This window comes from Melospiza melodia, chromosome 5 (assembly GCF_035770615.1).
Source record: "Melospiza melodia melodia isolate bMelMel2 chromosome 5, bMelMel2.pri, whole genome shotgun sequence".
NCBI classification, from domain to species: Eukaryota; Metazoa; Chordata; class Aves; order Passeriformes; family Passerellidae; genus Melospiza; species Melospiza melodia.
Window position 1 is genome coordinate 83,107,894 of NC_086198.1, and position 15,813 is coordinate 83,123,706.

The 15,813-nt window shown below is 38.0% G+C and overlaps 2 protein-coding genes across 6 annotated transcripts in view; one reads left to right on the forward strand and one right to left on the reverse strand.

The window, feature by feature from the left end:
• Window positions 1–179: 179 nt before the first annotated feature.
• On the forward strand, window positions 180–2,187 carry MED28 (mediator complex subunit 28). Its single transcript, XM_063157694.1, has 4 exons — window positions 180–329; window positions 412–478; window positions 1,297–1,409; window positions 1,853–2,187. The coding sequence occupies exons 1-4, from the start codon at window positions 180–182 to the stop codon at window positions 2,048–2,050; spliced, it is 528 nt and encodes a 175-aa protein (XP_063013764.1). The 3' UTR covers window positions 2,051–2,187.
• A 1,449-nt stretch (window positions 2,188–3,636) lies between these two features.
• Window positions 3,637–15,813, reverse strand: part of FAM184B (family with sequence similarity 184 member B) — a 36,134-nt gene continuing 23,957 nt past the window's right edge. The window contains exons 4-12 of one of the 5 annotated variants that reach the window (XM_063157690.1): window positions 14,402–14,614; window positions 13,049–13,202; window positions 11,809–11,921; window positions 11,164–11,405; window positions 8,370–8,516; window positions 6,902–7,019; window positions 6,613–6,717; window positions 5,759–5,958; window positions 3,637–4,399 (exon numbers count right to left, since the gene is read on the reverse strand). In XM_063157690.1, coding sequence (XP_063013760.1) covers window positions 4,294–4,399; window positions 5,759–5,958; window positions 6,613–6,717; window positions 6,902–7,019; window positions 8,370–8,516; window positions 11,164–11,405; window positions 11,809–11,921; window positions 13,049–13,202; window positions 14,402–14,614 — 1,398 coding nt within the window. In that variant the 3' untranslated portion in view covers window positions 3,637–4,293. Of the gene's footprint in view, window positions 4,400–5,758; window positions 5,962–6,612; window positions 6,718–6,901; window positions 7,020–8,369; window positions 8,517–11,163; window positions 11,406–11,808; window positions 11,922–13,048; window positions 13,203–14,401; window positions 14,615–15,813 lie in introns of all 5 variants that reach the window. The other 4 variants (XM_063157691.1, XM_063157688.1, XM_063157693.1 and 1 more) reach the window with 4 other exon arrangements.

The window sequence follows — 15,813 nt, forward strand, 5'->3', positions numbered from 1 at the left end:
CGATACATTGCAATATCTCTGACGTGTGCCAGGAGAATGGTGCCAGACGGTGCCCAGTGACAGTGCCAGGAGCGATGCACCGCCCCACACGCCGCCGCCGCCCGAGGCTCCGGCCCTCAGCGGGCGGGGCCGCCCGGGCCCGCCCCGCTCCCGCCGCATGCGCGGCCGCCGCTCCCGCCATGGCGGGCGCGCTGGGCGGAATGTTCGGCTCCCAGGCCCCGGGGCCGCCGCCGCCGGGCCCGCCCGGCCCGCCCGGCCTCATCCCGCCGCCCGCGGGGCCGCGCAACCCCAACAGCACGCTGGTGGACGAGCTGGAGGCGTCCTTTGAGGTGAGGAGGGGCAGCCGCGGGCGGGCGCTGCCTGCCTGCGCCGGCCCCGCAGCCGCTCAGCGCGGTGCTTCCCTGTCCGCAGGCCTGCTTCGCCTCGCTGGTGAGCCAGGACTACGTGAACGGCACGGACCAGGAGGAGATCCGCACCGGTGAGCCCGGGCGGGAGCAGGGCGCCGCCCCTTGCCGCTGCCGGGAGCGGTGGCAGGAGAGAAGCGGAGCCGGGAATGGCCCGGGTGCGGTGGGAGGGTCGGAGTGTGCCAGGTGTCTCCTGAGGTTGGGTTGGCGTGCAGTGAAACGCGTTTCGAGCACCAGGGAGGTGATGTGATGCATTGGGAAGCTGAATGAAGCAGTTCCAGGGAACGGGAAAGGCCAGGCAGCTCAGCAGCGCTGCTTTAGGGTTTGGGTGACCACCTCCGTGGAGGTGGAATAAATGTTGTGTGAACAAGAGTTTAAAAAGTGGGCCTTAGAAGTGCCGTTGTCCTTGAAAATTTTCTGAAACTTCATTCAAATGGCGTTTCAATGATTTCGGCATAAATGCTTTTCAAAACTCCTTTCTGGTTATTTGATCATATTCATGTGCTGGCATGGAACAACTTTTATTACCAAAATAGTAGTGTGTAGTCTATGAGGGCAGAATATTCTCCTCAATAAATGCATGTTTTAGAACCCTACACTGAGCATGTTGCTTAGGCATGCAACCAGGTTCCATGAATTACTTTATTACTCCTTGTCAGAAATAAAATAAAACATGGGAGGAAGTGTTGCACTTCTAAAATAACTTGTCCATTTGCAAAGCATTGTCTTATACAAGGACTTACTGGTTTATAAATACATTATTTTAGATAGTCTGACGATTTTCGTTCTAGAAGGTACTGTGAAAAGTGTTTTTAATAGACCACTACCATTACCAGCCTGAAATCCTATTTTTTTGGAAGCTGTTCTTTCAATACTGTTATTATATGTTTAGGTGTTGATCAGTGCATCCAAAAGTTTTTGGATGTTGCAAGACAAACTGAATGCTTTTTTCTACAAAAAAGACTGCAGCTATCAGTCCAGAAACCAGAACAAGTAATTAAAGAGGTATGTTAATTTACCTATCCTGTGCTAGATCAGATAAGCTATGTACCTTCATCACCATGTTCATAATTTTGGATTTTTCAACATGATGCTGTACCTTAAGTTGGTAGAACTTGGCTGTTATCATAAGTCTCATCATGAACCTGGAGAGGCTGGATACCTGCTATGTGGAGTATTGGAACACAGCTGATAATTCATTGGAAGAGACAAACTAGTTAGTCAGATTTTGCTGGGGATGGTGATCTCTGCAATATGTGACATAGGTGAATGGCACTAGTGCATTCACAGTGCTTTCCCTCTGTATCATTAGACACTTTTCCATTATTCTCTTTTTCCACTGTAAGTTCAGCTTGAAAACTCAAGGTCTAAAAAAGTTACATACTCTTTATATGAGGTGGTTATCCTTTTGAATACTATTTACTAATACACCATTTTTTCATCCATAGGATGTTTCAGAATTAAGAAATGAATTGCAGAGAAAAGAAGCATTAATTCAGAAGCATCTGAGTAAACTGAGACACTGGCAGCAGGTCCTGGAAGACATCAGTGTACAGCACAAAAAGCCTGCAGAAATGCCTCAAGGTCCATTAGCTTACCTAGAACAAGCATCTGCAAACATTCCTGCTCCAATGAAGCAAACATAATCTTCAGTTTTACACAGCTCAATATTTTAAAAGCAATGGTGTTGTTTGTATGCTTTTTGTATAATGTAATTTATACTGCAAATATAGTTAAAACAATTAAGCCAAATAAATTTTCTTGTTTTCTTTTGTTACAGAAATATGGATTGGTTTTATGTTTTAATGGAAAATATTCAGAGTTGCTGTTCAGGGTGCTTTCTGGTAGAAGTGTGTCTCCCAGAATGTACCCTTGTTCCTTCTAGAGAGGGTGGCCCTTGCTTTCCCCTCTTTTTGATATGATCAAAATATTTGCAAAGATTAGTTTTTGATTTTTCTGGAATATTTAAATGTTTTGTGATCCAGTAATTATCCATGAGTACCACTGCAGAAACATTCTTTAAAATTGTCTGTATGTAGGTCAGATCACTTTTTTTTGAAGTGAATTGTCACTCTCCATCATACTGGCTCACCTCATGGAAGGTGTCTTGGGATATTCAAATTTGGTTCTTATGGGATGAATTGAAATGGAAAAACACACACAAAAGAGTGGGATATGTAATGCAGGCCTCATGCTACTGATGTTCTGACTCTCAGGCTACTGAAGAGGTGTTCCAAAATACCTACCCCAAAATGCAGACCACTCATTGTGGAGGTAGAATAACCACCACTGACCAGTATACAGAATTACCTTCTATTGCAGTGCTCTATTTAGTAAGTTAAATGTAGCCAAAAAAGCTTTTGGAGGTAGAAATAGCAAAACACTCCTGTGTATTACTAAGCAACAAATTAAATTCATCCATATAACCACTTTTCTACATATACTTATTTAGGGGGGCAGAGTTGAATAATTAATTGTTGTAACCCTGGAAGTAAGAATTGCTAATTGTGTATTGAAATTTCTAGTGTTCTTGGGGCAGAATGGATGAAAAGTAATGAGAACAGCACTGTACATTTCCATCCTCACAGGTGCCAAGGTACCCATCAGAGTTTCTATACGCTATTTAATCTCTTTCTTGATTACAAGTATACAAAGTGCCTTTTTGCCAAATCACTTTTCCAACCAAACAGTTCCTCTTGGAAAAAATACTTGATAACTGGGATGAAAGCTTAGGGCATGTAGAAGTGTTCTGCCCTTCCTTCCACCTTTGCACCACCAGTGAGATGCAGTGGCTGTTTTGTCTGAAATGATTGCATCTGTTGGTGTAGCTCTTGCTGGCTGTTGGATGTGAGCACAGGTTAGGCTGGAGGTACATCTCTTTGCATGTATAACATTTTTTTAGGTAGCTGGGCCCTGTTAGTTGAAATGAAATGGGAATTCAAAGCAACCGAAGAGAACTGTCCTGTCTTAATAGCAGGCTGCTGGTTGCACATTTTCCTGCCTTTTACACTTAATGGGTTATAACCCAAGAGTCAACTTCTACATGGGTTCTTTCCTGCCAGCAATGAATTAGCATGATCTGATAAATGTGGTCATTCCCCCACTTGACTTTTATGTGGGCATAAAACTAGTATGGAGTTAAAAGGTACCAGGGTGCAGTTGTCATCACTGGAACTCAGTGTACAAGTCTGACTTCAGCATTAACAGAGAATTCTTTTGAAAAACACAGAAATTGGATCATTTACAAGCTTTAATGTTCATACTTACATATCACCCTAATTTATCAGGCTGATACATATATTGAAATTCAATGGGAATATTACATAGCAAATAGCTATAAATATACAAAACAGTTTATGAAGCAAACCAGAAATTATTTCTGAATCAGCCTGCTATAAACATGCTAGCATATTTTTGAAGGTGTACTACATGCTGTGCAGCTTAAAATTAATTTAACAAAAAGCATTAAAAACTTTTAAAATTACATTATTATATGCAGAACTTACATAAAAAGCTGATGAAGCAAATGTAAATGTACAGAAGGAAGATTTTTTTTTCAGCTGGTGCCAAATTGACAGAACATATCAGAGTCCAAATTCCACATTTAATGAAATAGTGGAGTGATATAGTCTCTTCATTAAAAAGCCTTTTCACATAACTGTATCCAAACTTTTCCTTAATTTTTTATAGAAGTTGTTTTAAAAAAAGCATTTTCCTGAACTTCATGCCTGTAACTCCATGGTTACTAGATGAAAGAGAATGCAGGTACTTCCTTACTTAGAAATTACTTTTTTTTTCTTCCCTTAAAACAACTATTGGATTATCATTCCTAAAAAGGAAACAGGAATGACTTTTATAGTAATTTTGAGAAGTATGGCAGTAGTTTGCTTTAAAATGAAAAATACTTAGTAAGCCATTCTTGATGCTGAGGGTCTTGTTTTTGGTCATCTTTGGTTTGTTCATTGTTCATTTGTTCATGTTCATTGCCATGTGTCCTGTGCAAACAAATAAGCATTAGCATCACCAACCTACTTACTTACAATCCAGCAGCACTGATTGTAACATGAAGAAAAGCATGAAGCCGAGCTTAACAGCTATACAGAAACATTTGAACATAGTTCTTAACTTGACACTCTCAAAAAATTAAACAAAAGGATGCACCAGGATATGAAATCTTGAAAATCAGAGAATGGCAGCTGCAATTCACTCTTAAAAATACCAAATACAATTTATGCATTAAAAATGTTGGGTAAAAGTTCTATTTGAAATGGAAAGATTTATCTGAACACTACCTGGCATTCATAATCAATCCTATTACATAGTCCCTGATTTTCCATAATTCAGGATTTTTTAAACATATGGTAACAAATAGGACTTAACTTATGATTGACCGATTTAAAAGAATTAAGGCAGCAGCAGCCAAGCTCAGTCTCCTTGCACGTTTGTTTCCCTCTAAAACAGAAATCCCATTTGCCTTGGCAGTCATCTGGGATGACACAGCATGTTTGTATCTTAAAGAAGTGGGAATTGCCAAGGAGGATCTAAGCCTGTGTCCCAGGTTGTTTTTGTCAGCAGTCAGCACCATCTGCCCCCAAGGAAAGAATTCTCTTGCACATAATTTACAGGATAACTAAATCTCCTCCAGGAGATAGCTGAGAAGGCCAGATTTTGCCCTGAAATACAGTGGTAAAGTTTGGGGATTTTTTAACTGTATAGTAGCTACATACATTTTTAACTATTGCTTGAAGAGAGAGTTTATGTTATAAAACACTGAACATCATTTACATAACTCAAAAATTTGAAGAATTGAAGCTCCTCAAAGAGAAAAAAACCAAAGACATTAAGTATCTGCTAATCAGTTTTCAAATCCCTAACCTTTGCTAAATGATCAGCCTAGGTTCATTCAAATACATCTTAAAATAAAAACATGACATCCACATCTACCAAGTGCAAGGTGAGGAAATAAAAATAAGGAAGACACACAAGACACACATCCTTAACAGAACCATTAAAAGATGCCATGTTACTAATTAATTACATTCTTAGTAAAATACTTGCAGGTCCTTTTGCTTTTTTGTGTGTATGTGTGTGTCTGTGTGTGTGTTTTGTTTGGTTGGTTTCTATTGTTTTTTATTTCCCCTACCAGGAAATAAACAAGCAAAAGGTCAGCTGGGCAGGGATTATAGCCCACTTTTGCAGTAAAGTTCTGGATCTGTCTGCAGAAAATGAAACACACAGAGTTCATTGCACAGTAGGAACTTTACATCGTTGTGTATTTCGTGTCAAATGTGTTTGAATTGCCTACAAGATTCTAAATATGAATTCATTTATCATCATACAAAATGGACAAATACCTTGTGGCAGCAGTGCTGTCTGAGGACTGTGTTGATGGAGAGCCCACCCTGAGGCAACCAGAACTCCGGTCTAAGCTTGTAGATTTTGTTATTTGAGGAGCACTTCTTTTTGATCTCAAGTCACAGCTCAAAAAGCTCTTTGCGTAGGAAGCTAAATTCGGAACACTGACAACACGACTGGGCACCTCAACCTTTTTCTTCTGCTTTTTATTGCAAAAGAAAACTTCATTACATACACATTTTTTACATTTTATTCTATGAAACCTTAACAATACCTCATTCCCAAATACCTTACAAGGAACACCCAAATAGGAAGATTTCTGTATTTTTCTATAGGCATTTAAATTAAATTTCCATGGTATGCTGTATCCATGCGTTTTGCCATCCAATTAAAACAACATGTATTTGACCCTGAGATTTTAGACACATGAAGGTGCTTTCCACCAACTTGACCTCCCTTCTTTCTATGGATATTTGTAGAAATATCATGCAGAGGGACTGGAATGACAAAGGGCAGATACCAAGCAACTCAAACAGATGCATAATTTGCCTTGATGCATGCAATATCCCAATTAGCACATCCCAAATCTGCAAGCAATTGCCATGCTTATCCCAATGGAAGACTGATGTCAGAGTTCTGTTGTTTTAGACTGGCTTAAACACCAGTTATCTATGTTGCATATATACTTCTGAAGAATTTCTCCTCTGCTCAGCAACTGACTCTAGATTGGCACTGGAAAGAATTCTACTGAATATCATCATAGACCATGGATAGCATTTTTATTGTCCTGATATGATTCAAATAGTAATAAAATGATCACAATGTGTGATTTTAATTGCACTGTTCATCTTACCTTCATGGAGGGAGTCAGGCATGCTGTATTGGGGTTGAAAGAAAATGACCGATTCCTGTAAGAGTCAGTGTTGGCTACAAGTGAATGCTGACATTTTCTTCCTTCCTGAAGGGAAACAAAGTTACATGTATGGAAACCTGTATTTGTTGGAAGCTGGTATGGAAAGATACATTTGTCAAAGTATTCCAGAACAGAAAGAAACAACCAGGGTGAAGCAATGTGTGAAACACTGAATAGAGCCTTACAATAGATTCCAAAATACATATGTCCATATAAAAAAGAGTCTTACCACCAGCTGCTTGATAATCTCTTCTCTCTCACTTAATTTGTCTTGCAGACAGTTTATAAGGTGTGTGTCTTCAGGCCTGGACTCCCACTTTTTTGACTTTTCTTCTAATTCTTTAAGTCTGTACCAAAGAAAATACAGACCAGAAAAAAACTTCCTCAGATTAGGTTCAAGAGAAACCTTGGATGTACTCTGCCCTATGTTCCAAGCCTAAAATACAGGGACATAGCCAGGCCTTTCCAATAAAACAGGATTTTTATAAAATGGACACCTGTACATGGTTTATGTAGAAGTATAGAATCTTCTGGAGCTCCAAAATAAATGTCCAGGGTTAATCTACAACACCTGTCCAGTGTAAAATCCAGCCCCTTATGTAAAATGGTAACAAGCTTGCACATCATATTGCTAGTCTAGTTTCCTAAAGAAAGAAATTGGTGTCAGAGGATCTATACATATCTATAATCATCTACTTGTTCTCTTTTCTGACCCAGTAACTTTGGAATCCTCAGAATTACTCAATTCCTGTAATTTTCATGAAGATAAACATGGATATGCATGCTGCTTTAGTAACCCTGCTAAGTCAAAACCTGTAGTCTAAATTCAGCTTTTTAAATTCCTTAAATTTCCTGTTTTATATGTGTGGGTAAACATTTTTGAGAGGACCACCCCTGACTCTTATTACCTTGGAGTTATCTCTGAGTTAAAATAAAAAGATGAATCTTTACATCTGAAAGGTTTAAAGGTTAGAGGCCTGCTTACATGCCAAGTCTCTCTTCTGGACTTCTGCTGCTTCTGAGCAGTTGGGATAAGAGAAAAGGAGGAGGGATATATATATATATATATAAGGGATTCTTTCTGAGGGGACTCAATCTGAAGCACCACAGGACTTCTTAAATGCACAGGGGGCTGCAAACTGCATTTATTTACACGAGCATCTTTTTCCTTGGAAATTTTTAAGGGAGTGAGAATGAGGTTAAGATGTTTTACTTAACGATGCTACTCTGCTGAACAAAATTAAGTACACGATTATGATCAAGGCCTCTGGTGTTATCTGTAACACAGATGATTTTACACTTTATAGAATTTCTAGATTCTACATGCAAGTTTTAATTTAGCATAGTAAAACTTCATGTATAGTACTTTAGATTAAGCAATATCCAGAATTTATTACAATGTGGCTGGGTATTTTTGGTTTGCAAAGACAATACCTATACACTTCTATTTTGATACATGCAAGTTTTAATTTAGCATTGTAAAACTTCATATATAGTGCTTTAGATTAAGCAATATCCAGAATTTATTACAATGTGGCTGGATCTTTTGGTTTGCAAAGATAATACCTATGCACTTCTATTTTGATCCTTATAGTATTTTACTTATGATTAATAAAAAAACTGTATGTACTAAGGATAATAAATAGAAACAGAACTCAGTGCCAGCATGAGCCAGAGTTTATTGTTAAATTACTTACGCAGTTTCTAAGGAGAAAATCTTTGCTTGGAGATGTGCCTGAGTGCTGCTGAAATCAGACACTATGGTTTCAATTTCCTTCCGGTGATCTCCTTTCAGTATGTCCAGTTCTTTTTTATGCTTGATATTGAGGTCTTCTACCAGTAGCCTTTCATTGGTATTAAAATATGTCTGAATTCTCAGGTTTCAATATTAGTTTATTATCATTGATCAAAGCATGCTGTTTTGAGGAGTTTTATTGACTGCAAGGGTAATTAACTGGGCAAAGATCTGGCTTCTGCCTACAGATTTGACATTTTGGTTGCAATCTGAGAAGAAATATTTTAACACTGAGGAAGAGAAAAATTATTTTGAAAAGTACTTGGCCTTCACCCTTCAGGAAATTCAAGGTCTATTCCATATAATGGTGCTATTGATGTTCTGTCGAGGGTTAGTTTGTACATCAATCTTAATGACAAAATATGACAACAAAGTACCATAGGAACTTATTTGTATTAGGCAAAATCATGTTGAAATATCTAGCATTTTAACATGAGGCTCTCATGATATATGTCACTACATCATGACACCAGAAACATTTAATACTGCCTATCATCATCCTAAAACTAAAAAAAAAAATTAAAAATCTAAAAAAAAAAAAATCTAGTTTCTCCCCTTGAAATTAGAGCACAGCCATGGAAGTGACTAATTTGGCACTTAGCATAAAATAAGCAGCAGAAGAATAAGGGCAAAAAAGGGAGAAGGATCCCTTGAAATGAATATTCAGGAGTAGAATATTTTCCTTCAGAAGACCCACTTGGGGACTTGTTCTCTCTTCCCATAAAAACACCTTTGTCTGCTCTTATCCTCATCCTTGTAAAAGCTTTCTGTACTGGAGGTGGATATCACACAGTTCAAGAGAACGGAAAGAGGAATTATTACTTCAAGCAGATTATGGGTTTCACTTACTTTGCAAGAGTAGGCCTAGTAATTTTAAGTAGTTTGTTATAAAAATTTGTCACATGCAAGTAACAAGCCCCTATCAGCTTTCAAATCAGAAAAGAAACTGGCATAAGACAGGGGCACTGTTGTTAAAAGTAAAAATAGCAATTACTTATATGCACCAATTTAACTACTCCCCTACACAAATTATTAGTCTGGCAACAAACAAACAAACAAACAAAAAAAAAACCAAACAAACAAAAAAAAAACCCCAAAACCCAAGAGCTGCAAGTTAGTTTTTCAAGTCTTCCATGGGTTAATTTCAGAGCAGCCTGTATCAGAGGCCTAGGTCCACTCCAGTGCTTTGGTCCTATCTCCAGTTATTTGAAGGATTTCTCCTTATATAATTTCCATTAATGCTTCCTTCCCAAATGCTTACTGTAGTAGAGCTACACCATCCATTCCCTGTAATGCAAATCCTCCAGCCCAGCAGCCTTAGCATTTGAGGCCTTTTAGACCTCAGCGCTGACACGTGAATAATTCTTCTCTTCATGAACAGAGGCTCAAAATTCCTTCAAGGTAGCTTGAGGGCATTAATGAAACCCTCTGGTTTGCAATTCTCTCTATTGATCTTGCTTCAAAAGCTTGAAATGAAATTCACTTTGAAGTAACTCTCCAAAGAGTGCAATGGCAAAAAAAAAAAAAAAAAAGTTACTCATTCTTTAAATATCTACTGACTGGTAGACAGGAATGGAATTACTCTGGCCACTCTGACAGTCTGCAGAGAGACATTCTATCCATTGAATGCTTTTTTCTGGACTATATATGCCATAATTTTAAAGATTCCTTTAAGGGCACACTCTTCAGAAATCCTTTTATATACATGCTTGTGTAGTTAGGGGCATATACCCACACACCAGATCCCTCAGTCTCTCTGCAAAGAGAATGTGTTATGTTCATCCATAAATTTCAAAGGATTCAACACCCATACAAATGCAGTGGGCAGTGAACCCAGTCTTGTCTCCTTTGTAAGTCATGCCAGGGGAGGTTTAGGTTGGACAGTAGAAAGAATTTCTTCAAAGGAAGGTGATTAGACATTGGAATGGGCTGCCCGGATGTGTTTAAGGAAAGACTGGATGTGGCACCCAGTGCCATGGTCTAGTTGACATGGTGGCCACAGGCTGGACTCAAGGATCTCAGAGGTCTTCTCCAAACTAATTGATCCTGGCATTCTGCACTTTTTCTGAACAGAAATGGAACCATTTGTGTGCTGAGCCTCTGGCTACACTGAGACATGGCTTACCTTCTACAAGATGGCCAAGACTCAAGTCACCTTGCCCCTCCTGTGCCCTGACAGCCCCTCACAGTGCCAGGCTCACCATCAGCCCAGGGGCACTGTCAGTATCCACTGGCACTGCCCTTACTACCCCTGTGCAAATCTGGCTGCTACAGCCAAAGCAAACTCCTACAGGGAGTATATGGCATTCTCAAACATCCCCTTTGGAATTAACAGTCCATTGGTTTCACCTACAGAGTATGTATAAAAACCTGATATTTATTCTCAGAAACTTCCATATTCCTTTTAATAGCTCTTTGGTGAGTTTGGGATCTATGTCTCCCAGTGCCTTTGAAAGGCTGACATCATGCACATTTTCTCAGGTCACTCCTGGGGGGATACACTAGACATACTTTTCTGTAACATATAATGAACAATTAGTTCAAATGCATCTATTATGGCTGGAGGAAAATGTGAAATGAATTACTGCTTTTGCAAAATTCCTAGCTTCTAAAATTAAATTAGTACTTTAGGAAGGAAAGTTAGTACTTTAGGAAGGAAAGATTCTGACATGCATCACGCTTAGAACACCACTCACTCTGGCATAATTATTGAATCTCTAGATTGCACTGCCAAGTGTGAATTCAAGGCAAACCTTCTATGCTGTTTATCTCTATCCTGAAGCTGTGCAGCTTCTTGCTTCTGTGTCTCCAACTCAGCACTGAGCAGCTCCATTGTGTCCTTCAAAAGTAAATTCTCTCTCTTGAGTTCAGAAATTTCACTCTGACATTTTTCCAGTTCATCATGAAGAGATCTGATCTGGCTTTGGCTACTTCCTTCCTAAGAAAAAGGCCAAATTTAGTTATTCACAGCCTCTTACTTTTAATGTTAACATCTTCCTGGATTTTTGTGCATTGCATTTTTGTGATCTGATTTTTCAATTATATGTGCAAGACAAAATCAGGGATCAAAAGTTTCTGAATATAATCTACAGTCTCTACACAATTTATTTTATTGTAACATTCTTTCATTTACTTCTTTTGTAGATTCTGATCTTTAATTGGAAAGAAAAAGCCTGCCCACAGGGAAAAAATTATAAACATTTAAAGTGAGACTTAAAGGCAGAAAACCCATTGCATTTCTGGAAGAGACCATATACTTTTATTATCACTGGAGAGAAAAATGTGATATTATTGCTTTTGCTGAACCCAACACAGCAATGAAGTAAAAACTGGTCCCTTGCCTGTTGCTTCTTCAGTGTCCTCACACTCCTCAGCTCCATTTGTAGTTCTTCTATTTGCTTCTTTAGGTTTGTGCATGATGTCTGCTGCTCGGAGAGTTCCATCCTTAGAGACCCTAGTAACAATCAGACAGTCATTTAGGCAGTCAGAGGCCAGCTGGATGGGGAAGGCAGATACAGGGAATGTAGATGAAAACATTAATTCATTATATTTTGCTTTGTTCCTCAACTCCTTCCCCATTAAGCATAATGGCCTCCTATTACTAGAGAGGTAACTCAGCTGAGTAATAATAAACTGATATGGAGCTACAAAAGCAATGAGTCCACATCAGACTCAGAGAGATAATTCTGTGGCAGTTGTATTGCAGACCACATCATCACCATTGTTTCTTCTAATCTTGAACTTTAGTGTTAATTCAGCTGGTGTTCTACAGAGGGCCACAGGGCAGACTGAGGAAAGCTCTGGTTGTGTTAGAGAAGTACAAGGCTTATGCAAGCTCATCTGTCATATACTGCAACTTTCGGGTATTTTAGGTACAAGTTTTTCAAGTACAAGAAGAAAAAAGTTTTTATCTCTGTTGTCTCCCTACAATCTTTCTTGAAGAAGATAATCTATCTATTTAAAGTCTAAACTTCAGAAAGGAAGAATCTTTCGAGAAAATTTTAATTACTAGTGGAAAAAATCCAAGAATAAAATTCAGTTTGTATGTAAAATACTTTCAAATTATTTTTTATTTAATTAAAAAACATTTTATAGATGAGCTTTAATAATCTGAGATTAAACCTGAAGATATTACACATCTTGCTAGTGCAGTGTTCTGTTGAGTTCTAAACAGTTTTGGGCACTTTTGAAACTGACTAAACAGCACATAGGGAGCAACTCATCTCCACTGCTGAACTCAATAGAGCAGACTTGAAGCACATATAAAAATTCAATATAGAAAAAGAAGAGTAAAGTCATATGAACTAATTATAATTTTCCAATCTAATATGCCTGATAATGCATACTTGAATGCTGTACACCATACTACTCTCTCTGCAACATTTTGCTGCTGACAATTGAGAGCTTGGTTAACAAAGAATATTAAGACTATATTGTTGAAATTGAAGGGTATGACAAAAGAGATTAAGAAAGATCTGAGTTCCCAGAAAATGGGAAAGAAATGAATGGGATGAAAGTCAGTGGTTCTCAGCATATCTATAATCAAGCAATAGGAACTGTGCATGACATGAGACACTATACCTAGCAAGAGGGCTTGCTGCTTTTGTATCTGCTCAAGTTCATCATGTAATTCTTTCTTTGCTTTCTCTTCCAAGGTTTGTATTTCCAGCCTATGAGACTGATGTTGGATCTTGAAAGTCTCATTAAATTCCTTTTTCAAACGTTCTTCTGCCTCCTGTAAGCAAAAGTTCCCCCAAAAACAAAGTAGTTGGAGCCTGTTTATCAGCTTGTTGTTTTACTTGTAATGCTAGGATGAATGTGGCCTTTCATTGTGGAACTTAAATTTTCATCACCACTTTACAAGACATTTTATCTATGCAAGCATAAAAATGAGCTGAAGTTAAAAAGTAACAGTTAATAGGTACAAGATAAATTATCAGTGTATCACCTCTTAGATCTTTTGAGCAGGATAAAATAACACGGATATCTTTGCACTATTTGACATTAGAAAGAAAGTTTTATTATTCATCATACAAAGGCCCCAGATTTGACCTGTTTGTCATTACTTATCACAGTGTGTCAGACAAAGGCATCTGTCTTTCCTTGAATCCCTCTTGGGTCATGCTTCCATTGTCATTAGAAGTACAGCTGGTACACTGCAAGGGATGGAGCAGCTGCTCTGTAGTGGCTCTGAAAGCAAGCTCCTGTCCTCAGTTTTATTCTTACCAACTCACTGCCTTCAGCTTGGTTTTGTCAAAACTGGAATTTTATTTGGAATATATAAACAGGATATTAAATTCTACTTACAGTAGTTTTATTACCTAGGTTTTATAAAGTTCTCTAAGCTGTGGGAACCAACAGGGACATCTGAATTCCATGTCACAATCACATGTACATTTTTCAAGTTGATTTTTTCTTGGACAGCAACAGTCTTTGGAACTTCAGTATATTGCATTAACTGAAATCAATTCACTTGAATCTTTAAAAGCCTTGGCTATCACTTACTGAATTGATTTCTTGAAGGTATATAAGGCAATACACATCACTATATGTGTCTATTATACTTCTTAAGTATTTATGTATAAATTAATAATGGATGAAACATAATAAAACTGAGTCCTGTTATTAATACTCTCAGAAATTCCCTTGTATTTCTGAAGTAGGTGCACAGATAAAGGAGCATATATTCATGGCAGCCTAACTGTAGGATATACTATATTCACACTGTGGTCTAAGTTAAAATGTTAAAATTATTAAAAAACAAAACAAAAGTCCCATGATGAGGAAGTTTCAAAATCCCAGAATAATTTATTATGTGCAACAATAGCAACCCATCATTAAGCTAATTGGAGGTAACTGAGTTTTGGCTCTCACTTAGATGGTTTATCCCATAAATATATATATATTTTTAACATTAGTATGTAGTAAACTGACCTTGAGTTCCTGATTCTTGCTTTTCTCCAACATTTTTAAGACTTTTTGATGTGATGCCTCCAACTGCAGTTTAACATTTTGGTTTTCTTTAATGGTGTTTTGAAGATCCTGCAAAAGCTTCTCTTTTTCTTTGTTGGACTGTAGATTATGTTTCTTCAGTGACTCCTTGAAATTATTTGCTTGTTGTTCTAATATTTGCTTCAGCTGAGCCACCTTCCAGAAAAGCAAATCAGCAGGACAGGATTATTAGCTGCATTTACAATGCAGAGGAATTATGTAAAGTTGAATATACTGTATGAGCTTCTCTTGCTCTATGAAAAAATAGCAAGATGCTTGTTTTGTGCAAGAAAATAACACTTTTTTTCAGTGAAGAATGACAACCTTTTTGCATATACTGTCTGTTGCTCATCAAGTACTTTTTAAGAATTTCAAATCATCTTCATCTCATATGTGCAATCCACAGTTCAATTTGCACAATAATATGGCACAAACCAGAAGGCAGGCCTAAGGCTCTGCTGAAGCTATCCAACAAAACTGATATATTTAATTTGAGCCAGCACCTAGCTTCACCTGCCTCAGACTGAGTTTAAGTTCACTATTCATCCGGTTTTTTCTTGGCTTCTTCCACTGTGTCATCAAATGAAACCAATTTCCCTGATCAAACTAGTGAAGAGTAATTGCCAAATACTATTTGTAATGAAAAACATTAATTGCCTTTAATATATCTGTGTAATGGGATCTGTCTGTAGCCTGGATACACTCCAAGAATAGGCAGATGCCAAAGCTACTTGCCAAGCATACTTTTGCTTCAAGAGGTTATGATTTTTTTCTTTTATTACTTTTTAAAGAAATATGTGGTAAATCATAAGATTTAATCAAAGGGGCGCTTTGGTTTCTGGTTACAGGCAAAAAAACCCCTACTCTCTCTGCACACCTATTGAACTCAAGCCAATATTTTCCTGTATAAAGAAAAGAAACACTGCAGTTTTTAGGTACTGCAGTTCCTCATAAAACTAACCTTTGATGTGAAAGACTTAATGCTGTACTGTGCCTCCTATCAGCTGACACAATATGCATTAGCATCACTACACTCAAGCATGCATTTTTTAATGGGCTTCCTGAAAATAAGGAGACTGAAAAAAATGTGTCAGAAAATAGGCTGTATACTTTATAATAGAAAAATCTGAAAGAGGAAAAATGTTACTTGGAATACTTCTTAAGCAAATTAGTCACCTAGGCAGGAAAGATTTTTAGAGGCCTATATAAACTTAATATGTGGTCACAACATTATAAACTTCCCCAACTCTTCAGAGACAATTATTGGCCCAAAGGACTTCAAACACGAAACAAAAGATCATACTAACTAGAAATAGGCTGAGCTGGGAACACAGTGTAGTAAGAAATCATATGGA

Coding starts and splice junctions, on each gene's coding strand:
- MED28 (XM_063157694.1), top strand. CDS start 180: ATGGCGGGCGCGCTGGGCGGAATGTTCGGCTCCCAGGCCCCGGGGCCG. Junction 330..411: donor AGCTGGAGGCGTCCTTTGAG/GTGAGGAGGGGC, acceptor CCCTGTCCGCAG/GCCTGCTTCGCCTCGCTGGT. Junction 479..1,296: donor CCAGGAGGAGATCCGCACCG/GTGAGCCCGGGC, acceptor TTATATGTTTAG/GTGTTGATCAGTGCATCCAA.